Source organism: Astatotilapia calliptera, chromosome 5 (genome assembly GCF_900246225.1).
Source record: "Astatotilapia calliptera chromosome 5, fAstCal1.2, whole genome shotgun sequence".
NCBI classification, from domain to species: domain Eukaryota; kingdom Metazoa; phylum Chordata; class Actinopteri; order Cichliformes; family Cichlidae; genus Astatotilapia; species Astatotilapia calliptera.
In genome coordinates, this window is record NC_039306.1 from 27,035,319 (window position 1) to 27,044,555 (window position 9,237).

A 9,237-nucleotide genomic window follows, 5' to 3' on the forward strand; every position below is an offset into this window, starting at 1 on the left:
GAGTGTAAGTGGCCCACTTTATAGCTCATAGTTTAACAGTAGGTGATACTGTTTCCCTTTGGAGTTTCCTTTAACTACTAACTTTGTTCAGTTTGCACATTGCTCTTCAACCTGAATTCTGAGGTTATGTAAAGAGTTGTCCTCATTTGAACGTCTGCACCTGTATGACCGCAAATGTGTTTTCTGGTTGTATAAATACAATCATAAAACATACACATGTACACAGTGCACTGCAGACTAATGAAGTGTTAAATCTGCTGTGGTGCAACACATGTGCCAGGCAGTATTTGTTGTATTTTTATCATTTCATAATACGTCTTACACTGAACTTCTGTACAGCACGTTGTCAGTGGCTTTATTTCAACTTTTGTGCCTGAGAGTGAGAACACACAGAGAGCTTCTGAAGTAATGAAATGAATAAGCTTCTGACATCTATGAGCTTTTATTTTCAGTACTGATGAAATGGATGAAGCTCAACAGTGCCAACCAGAGACTGCTAAAGGGATGACAATCTATCAAGTCCATGCCAGATGCACGCATCCATAATCAAATTTACCTTAGTGATGAGTTAAGAGTACTTCATAAACAAACAGTGCTAAACATTACAGCCATCAACTCACTGTACACACAAACCAAACTTATTATAAAGTGTCATAGTATAAAATTAATGCTGAATCTCCTCCAGATACAAACGAAATACATTCATTTCTTATACACATACAAATTGACTCTACATGGCTAGCCAGCTAGCAAACTTGTATAAGAAAACACTTTTCGGTTATTAGAGCAGATATAGAAAAGGCCTTTGCTACCTGCTGACAGGATTTTTTAAAAATCATTTTAATATAGCTTATTATTATTTTCAATGTCATGCTTATAATAAATGTTTGCCAAAAGTAGTCCAGAATACTGTTCACTTCAGCTGCTCCTGCAGAGTTTAACACCCCAGAATCGAGTCGTCCCACAGCTTTTCCTCCTCTGTCCTAGTGTCTGCTTTCTCTTTTGCCTTCTTCTTCTCTTTTCTGTATTTAGGTTTAATGGACTCATCCTCTTCACCCTCCCTTTGCTTAACATTCATTTCAGTCTGAATATGCAGTTCAGTCTCTTTGCTATTCTTCATCATGACTTCTGGCTTTAATTTGTCCATAACTTGATCTCCTCTTTCCACTTTAAAGTTTTCCTTAAGGGATTTTCTTTCTTTTCGTCTCCACTTGCCATGAATTTTTGACTTTTTCCTGCTCCTCTCCTCCTCCGACTCAACAGATTGCTCTCTTCTTCTCTCCTCTGAGTCATCATCTCTTTCCCTCCTCTGGCGTTTCCTCCTCCTCTCCTCATCCCTTCCTCTCCTCACTCTCTCCGTATGGGATGTTTTAATCTGCCTCTTTTCTCTGTGCCTATATTCACTATGATCACTGTCACTTTCACTACTGCTGGAGGAGGAATACGAGGAGGAGGAGTAAGATAATGAGGTAGTACAGGAGGAAGAGCTTGACCTTCTCTGCCTTCTTCTCATGGGCCAACTAGTGAGCGGTGGAGGACCTGAGTTACGAAGAACTGGAGGAGGATAGTTGTAGTTTGAGGCACGTGATGGCAAGGGTGGGCCCTGAAACGATGAACACCCCATTTGAAGTGGAGAGTAATGACCAGAGTGGGACTGATGAGGAGAAATGGAGGTAGGAAGGAGGTTGGACACAGGTTTATTTAGTTCCACCATATTCTTCCTATTTATTACTTCCCGTTCTTCAGCTTCATCTTCCTTTTGCATGGTATCCTGAGGGAGGACCTGATTAGTCTTAGGAGTGATTCCACGAGCCTTCTGAACCTGAATGTAATCAGCCAGTTCATCTGCAAATGTGCTGTACAGTTTTTGCTGGGATTTGCATAGATCGATGACCTTCTTCTCCCTGAGCAAGAACACATAAACTTGAATTAGGCTGCTATTCAATCAGATAAATGGTGATGAAAAACCTACAAATTATAGCCTTAGTAAACCACAGAGGCATTCTGAGGTTCCTGCTTGAAAATGACATGCCCAAAATGAATTCATTATCTCTCTACAATTACAAACTCCCTGTAAACCAACTTGGTATCTAAATTAAGCTAACACTTGATTTGTGTCAGGTTGTTACAGGTTGCAATTCCTTTGTATATTTATAACAGTGTTATTTTCATATTATTTAGTGTCATCACAAATAATTACTTCTTGCCAAAGGTAAGCTGAAGTGCAATGTAGTAAATATTACACTTTAAGAAAACAGTGACACAGTGAAAGTTGACATTGTCTTCTTAAACTTACTTTATCTGGTGTTTGTTTCCCTGCATGTGGTCCTGGTACATCTCCACAGAGTTAAATTGCATACTACACATCTGACACATCAAGGAACTGCCTGGAGAAAAAGATTAGAAAGAAGAGAGATTTTTTTTAAAAATCCAACAACTTTCAACGGGCCAATAAAGATTTAGTAAAGTCATTTTTCTACTGTTTTACAAATTCTGGTTTTCTCCAAATCATTCATGCCATCTCCACAAAGAGATGCTGTAGCGCTTAAAGCTGAAAATAAAAAACAGGAAACTGCTTTATTAAACTTTCTGACATTCTGGCTCACCTGATTCAATCCCCTCGAGTCAGACTTATCAGATTAAAGTCAGATTATTGTTATAATAATAAATAATAACAAAACCACAGAATTATAGCTAATCAGACTATCTGAATCACATCCATACTTACTGTAATAATGCTACAAAGCCAACTTCTATTTGATTATCTCCTATTCACCCACCTGTGCTGGGATAAATCTTCACTGCTGATGTAGATGTTTCAACTAGATTTTTCACTTTTCCCTTCAGAACTTCCTGTTTCTTTTTCCCTTTCTTGTTAATGTTTCTGTCCTGGTTTCAGGCTGCTGTGGTGATTTTTATTAAATTCCTGAAGGATTTAACGCTCTTTGTATTATCCTGTTTGCTCAAAGGCAAAAAGTTACCTTGCTCTACATTGTGTCCTAGCTGTTTGAGCAGCTCCTGTCTGGCCTGATTCCTCTGGTGTTTGCGTCCACTGTAGTGCTGCAAGGCTACATGGAGATTCGTGAAGGAGGCAGTACACAGGGCACAGTACTTGTTGGGATCCTTCAAATCAACCTCTGTGCTACATGTAGCACTGGTGACTGCTGGATCCAAATCATGCTCCACAACACCCTCTGAGGATGGTTTTTGCTGAGACTTATCAGGATCCTGTTGGAGACCTGATGAAGCACGCACTTCTGTAGACTTCTCTATAAAATGACAGTGAAATCATGATGTCAACATATCTTCCTTACTGTGTGTAAATATCAAAATCTACATCAAGAAAATGCTTTTTGCATCACAGAGCTCAAACTTGCCTGATAGGTGAAGACTTTGTTTACGAAGATTTTTTGTATGGACTTTGCCTTCATAGTGTGATCTTGCCACCACAGGTGAGCTAAATACCATGTTGCAAAGCTCACAGAAATGATCTTTATCATTACTCATCGTCTGCTGCAAAAAACAAACAAAAACTATAAACTACTTATTTTATGAATACAAGATTGCTTTCATATACCCCTCATATTCTTTTGAGAGGGATATTATTAAAGCACTAATACTGTAGCTCTGATATTCTTCACTATTGGATGCTTACATTAGTTTGTCCTCACTCAGTTCTCATGATTACAGACAAGAGACTCCATCTGACAGAAAAAGAAAACTTAAACTTGGCCACTAACCTGGGCGCCTGTTGACTTTTCTGCTTTTTTGGTCTGCAGGTACAGCTTGAGTTTCTGAGCGTGTTTCTTTCCCTGCAGTTGGACAACATGTGAGACATTATTAGAAAATATTTTACTTATGGCAGGTCTAATTAAAGTTGTACTACGGTGCTATGATTTGTGCCTGGAGGATAAAACACACCTCATAGTGAGACAGCCGCTGTGACTTAAACAGCAGCACAGCCTCACACACATGGCAGTAACTGTCTGTAAGGAGACACTTCAGTAGCGCCTCTTCAGCTTTGTTTCCTGTGCGGCAGAATACATGAAAACTTATTTAAACATGAAGCACAAACGAAACACTATTAAATTATTAAATTCACATAAGAGAAAAGTTTGTCCAATACAACTTCCATTTTCTCAGTACACAGAAAAAAAGGCTGAATCTTTAACTTTCACACAACCTTTATTGGATCATATATTAACCTATCTAATGGTTCTTTTTCAAAACAAACTAATTTGTTTTGTAATTTGTTAATTTATACAATATGCTTTGCCTTAGTGTGGCAAATCTCATTCAACATTTACAATGATTTTAATATGACCTGCTAATTCTACAAAGGTCTACACAACTGGGGAGTTGTGAATATAACCACTTAAATACATATTTCTATTAAAACGTTCCCCTTATGGAAAAGTTTATTTATCATTTATGAGGGAAAAGTAAGATACACTTTTATTTTTTTTAATCTTCTAAAACTATTTCCGCTCAACACACACTTCCTAAAGTAGCATGCAACACACATGTTGACACATACTGCATATTATATTGATAGCCCATAACAAATTGTTACTTGATTTCTTCCATTCTGCAGATTCTGGTTGAGATGCAATAGCTGATTCACTAGTGGTGCATTCAGTGCCAATTAACTAAAAGTAGACGTAAAAAAAAGAAAAAAAATATGTGACAACTTAAATACCCACACATAAAACAAAAAAGTTAAACTAATTCCTAAATAAATAAAAAATAGATGACAAATTACCCTTTTGTTGCAATACCTGTTTAGTGATTTACTTTTAAAAAGTACAGTTTAGTGATGACACTCACGCATGTGGATTAAATATTAAGTTTTACAAGCAAAGAAATAACTTGTCTGCTCGGATATTTTGATAAAGTGTGGCCCAGAAACAACATTAAACCACACTGAATGAGCATGATGTTTCTGTGTTATTTCAACAACCTAACTGTTCAGCCAGTCTTGTATTGCTCATATTTTCAAAACTTTGAAGGACATTTTGCAACACAGAAATATGAAATTTATTAAAGTGAAATCAACGAGTACAGTGCTGATACCAGTAAATAACAATGTTTAGGCAAGATTATTGATGTTGTAGGCTGTACTGAACTAATCATAGGACATGATGACTGGTGGAGACTGAATTTCTGTTAGAAGAACTAAAATTGTTAACTACTTTACTTCAGTAGTTTTTTTAAATTAAAAAAATAACTTATTTAAAATATCTGCGTTTGTCTCAAATGTAAACACATGCACTTGCAGAGGTGCTTATCATGAAAAAATTTTCTAATTGAAATTACGGGACAGTCTGATATACTTATAAATACTGAAAATTACTATGAAAAAGAAAATAAGGCAATCAAAGGTGATGAGGGTTTACTTTTAAAGTGCTGAGTATCAACACTGGCATCCTACATGAAGTGCTGTGAAGCACATATAAAGGACCTCAGGACAATTAAACACTAAAAGGTGTTTAAATGCAAGAAATAAAAGACTGAAACAAGTACTCTATATGTACTCACTCTGATGCTCCTGAAGAATTTATGTGCACTGATATATTTCAAATATTGTACTTACCAAATGACTTTCCATTTCCATTTATTATCCTTTCACCTTGAGAACACTGTTTTAGTTTACTAATGAGTTTAACCGGCACAAAAAAGGTGGATGCCAACTTTAAGTTTTAGCCTCAATGATGCTTCAGGTGCTAAGGTTTGCAGTCCTTAATATTGTTTTTTTTTTTTTTTTTTTTTAATGGCGACATTTCAGACTAAGTTTACAATTAGACTAGCTTTCCCATGTAGGATGAAATAAATTATGTCATCCACTTAACAGTTTATGGCTTCTGCTGCTAAAACCGGTTAGTCGACGAATCGGTTAGCATTAACTACCGGTATATGGAATCATTTAAAGGGACTGTTTCGTTTCGTGTGGGGGTCGAACTTGCTGGTACTAGCTCTGAGACAAACAACATAAGGAAAAGTACCCTAACTGTTCATGGTTTAATCATCAAGCTGGGCCAAGGGTAAGAGGGAGATTTTCGGGGCGATAGTTTCTACTATCCTCCTCGTAGAGACCGCTATAAAATTCTGAAAGCCCCTCACGTTAAAGCAGATTAACGTTAGGCAGCCGACGTTAGCAAATTTAGCTAAGCAGCTAACGAGCTCACTAGAATAATGAGCTGGCTAGCCACATAGCAGAAAAGCTAACAAAGGCGCAGCAGGTAGGGTGCCATACGGCTGAATTTTCACATTCTGAAGACAACTCACCTTCAACCTGGGTACTATCTATTTTATTGTTTATTACTTTGTCAGCACCTGTGACAGAAGTCGCGTTAGGGATACTGGCAATGTTATTTTGAGAGTCTGACTCCGCAGTTAGCGAAGTACAGCCACTTGTGTCGTCCATCTTTTTTTCCCTACCTGAACGTGCATGCGCAGTAGTATTGTAGTCCTGGTACAGGAAAGCTAGTTTTAATAACTTACATCCTCCGTATTTTTTCGTCTTGTGTATTTTAAAGACTTGTTTTCATGAAAATCCTTTAACGAATAATCAGAAACGGCAATGGGAAAATCTCTCTGTTATGCTCAAATGATTTACTTCTTCTATCGAAATATCTAAAATCACGACTCTGCGCATGCACAGCAGGACCCGGATCCTTAGTATGTAAATGGAACTGATTCATATTTATGTATTTGCTACTTTTTTATCATCTAAGAAATCAGTGTTTTCTCTCTATGCCTTATATTCATATCATTAGCTGCACCAAAAATGAAGAAAAAAAAACAAGTTAATATCAAAATAGATATTTTATTCTGGGACATCATTTTCACATCGAAAAAAACAAGACAAATTTACTGACAAACATTACAAACAGCAAGGCCAGATGATCACAAAATCACGTCAAGGCAGAAATACAAAGGAAGTGGGTTACTATAGAAAAGCCGTCTCTGGAAAGATGTCACTTTCTCTTCTGAAGCTCTCTGGCTAAGGCATCCAGCTGTGGAAAGAATTTAGTATGGCATTAGACTAATACACAGAAATCAATACAGGCTACACACAGATATGCACACTATGGCTGGATAAGCACAACTTCACTAATATGTGTATGTCAGTCAAGAATTTTCAGTCAATGTCAGTCAGATTTCAGAGTAGACAAAATCTCATGATCATATGATCATAAGAAATATACTGATGGCAAGACATTGTGATTCAAGTACCATTAAACATGCTACTGTTCATCTCTGCTTTTCTCACTTACAAGAATGTTTCTCAGGATACTCCTCCTCTGGGGTCTCAGGTAGCTGCATTCCCCTGCTTCACACAGCTTAATCTCCTCTGAAATCTAAGAAGCAAAACAGATTGAGGTTAAGGGATAAAGGGTATCTTCATTCTCAACAGAAACTACTCAGTGATTGGTTAAATTATTCACACAAACACTTATCCCAACCTCTGATGTGCCAAAGGAGTCCAGCTCCCTTTTTCCTCCAGGATACCAACCATGGGACCAGTGCTGGGCAAAGGACAGCTGAGCCCCCACACAGAGAAGCAGCCCCAAGAGCAAAGCCAGTCGAGACACACACATGATATTCCCACCTAGAAGAATGGACATAGAGTTAGTTTGAAAAATATTTGAAGAACACATTCTTTATTGAGAATTTCCTGCAATAAAAGCTAAAAAGAAAAGTGTTGTTAGCTGCAATAAAGTTAATTTTAAGATCTGAGCTAAAACATTTCAGTGCAAACTTGCTATATTATTATGGATGCTGGCTATCATTTCAGGCAAACATCCAAATTTTTCACTGCATTTGGAAAACTTTTACATAACATCACTTTAAGCCAGGGGTGTCAAACGTAAGACCCGCAGACCAGAATCAGCCCTGCAAAGACTCCAATCGCGGCCCACTGGATGGCTCTGGAAAACGTGAAGGAACACATACATTTTTGAACTTTTTACTGCATTTTCACAAATTTTACAGCTTTTCCCACTCATAAAGAAAAATGAGTTTGACATCCCTGCTTTCGGCGCTTCTATCATTTACTCAATTTTGAGTACAATATTCTAGTTGTCCTTTGTCATTCTGAAAGTAAATATTGAAAGTATCAGATCTTGAATCGAATAATAGTTTTAGATAAACTACTAAAACTGGGCAGAAATGTAGTCATTTGTCCTTACCTTAGTCTTAGATTTCACAGCTTTATCAGTCCAAGTTTCCCTCAGTGTACCTGCAGGGGTTCACTTCAAAATGTTCTTTTCCTTTGGTGGATTTAGTGCTAAAATCAGCTTGCGGTACAACCGAGGTGTTTTACTGAAGAGATTCTCTGCTCCCTCTTTCTTCCCCTCAATATATAGACCAATCCCCCAGCACACATCATTGTCTTCCTTATTCTTCCCCGCCCATTTTTGACCCCTTTGACTCCCTCTTCTTCTAAGGGGTCAAATGAATCATCCATGGGGACGAGACGTACATGCGGTCCGACCAATTCCAATTATCATCTGTAAACAGCACTGACACCCATCTATACCACCAATATCCTCTTCTACACTATGTCAATTTAAATAAGACATTCAAGTCATTATTAGTGAGATCCATCATCATTCTGTCACAGTCAGTGCTCATTGAGGATAAACCTTATACACGGTCAGCTTGCTTTCATTACTGGCTCTCAACAGGGAGGGCCTTTTAAGTAAGAATGCTTAGCCATACAATGTCTGAAGCTTCAATTTCCTACTTTTTACACCAGTATTGACCACAATGAACCACCACACGTTTTCTCTCTGACCTTGCTGACACCTCAGGGGGATCTGATAGGAAGAGGAACAAATACACTGGATTCCTGACCAATCCACAGGTGACATTATTGTCAATTAGAGGAGAAAAGGTATTTATGTTTCAGTTCACACCCAGGAAGTAACTGCATATGTTGCTACAGATGTAACATAACTCATTAGACATAATCAGTCAGTGGTAGATGCTACAACAGGCCAAGCTGACCATTAATAAAATCAGTACATTTTGATGTAAAAATTTAACCTTAATGGCCAATTCGTTTTCCCATTGCCTTATTCATCAAATACTATAATTAACTTAGAGGGCTAAGTTTGGTCATTATTAATGTATTTTTTTCACCCTACGAAGCAGAAATGAAACCATTTTCACTAAAGGTATTTCCTTTACATATTTGTGTGTATTATTGTAGGGTTCTTGCAATATGAGGCA

General features: G+C 37.5%; 2 protein-coding genes across 3 annotated transcripts; both read right to left on the reverse strand.

The window, feature by feature from the left end:
* Nucleotides 1-329: 329 nt before the first annotated feature.
* Nucleotides 330-6,648, reverse strand: zmat1 (zinc finger matrin-type 1). Of its 2 annotated transcripts, XM_026168586.1 has the most exons (8): nt 5,594-5,623; nt 4,574-4,649; nt 3,922-4,028; nt 3,741-3,812; nt 3,378-3,513; nt 2,982-3,269; nt 2,297-2,387; nt 330-1,904 (listed from the first exon to the last, which is right to left on the reverse strand). In XM_026168586.1, the coding sequence occupies exons 1-8, from the start codon at nt 5,612-5,614 to the stop codon at nt 938-940; spliced, it is 1,758 nt and encodes a 585-aa protein (XP_026024371.1). In that variant the 5' UTR covers nt 5,615-5,623; the 3' UTR covers nt 330-937. The 2 variants fall into 2 exon arrangements, with proteins under 2 accessions (XP_026024371.1, XP_026024370.1); XM_026168585.1 differs by lacking the exons at nt 4,574-4,649; nt 5,594-5,623 and adding an exon at nt 6,286-6,648.
* A 158-nt stretch (nt 6,649-6,806) lies between these two features.
* On the reverse strand, nt 6,807-8,967 carry gnrh2 (gonadotropin-releasing hormone 2). The gene is made up of 4 exons (XM_026166447.1): nt 8,193-8,967; nt 7,467-7,612; nt 7,278-7,361; nt 6,807-7,016 (listed from the first exon to the last, which is right to left on the reverse strand). The coding sequence occupies exons 2-4, from the start codon at nt 7,599-7,601 to the stop codon at nt 6,978-6,980; spliced, it is 258 nt and encodes an 85-aa protein (XP_026022232.1). The 5' UTR covers nt 7,602-7,612; nt 8,193-8,967; the 3' UTR covers nt 6,807-6,977.
* Nucleotides 8,968-9,237: the final 270 nt, after the last annotated feature.

Bases quoted from the DNA above. Each gene is read 5' to 3' on its own strand.
- gnrh2 (XM_026166447.1), bottom strand. From the start codon at position 7,601: ATGTGTGTGTCTCGACTGGCTTTGCTCTTGGGGCTGCTTCTCTGTGTG. The intron at 7,362-7,466 runs GTTGGGATAAGT...TTTGCTTCTTAG, and splicing joins ACTCCTTTGGCACATCAGAG to ATTTCAGAGGAGATTAAGCT. The intron at 7,017-7,277 runs GTAAGTGAGAAA...TTCTTTCCACAG, and splicing joins GTATCCTGAGAAACATTCTT to CTGGATGCCTTAGCCAGAGA.
- zmat1 (XM_026168585.1), bottom strand. From the start codon at position 6,424: ATGGACGACACAAGTGGCTGTACTTCGCTAACTGCGGAGTCAGACTCT. The intron at 3,813-3,921 runs GTGTGTTTTATC...GTCCAACTGCAG, and splicing joins AGCGGCTGTCTCACTATGAG to GGAAAGAAACACGCTCAGAA. The intron at 3,514-3,740 runs GTTAGTGGCCAA...TGTTTTTTGCAG, and splicing joins AAAAGTCAACAGGCGCCCAG to CAGACGATGAGTAATGATAA.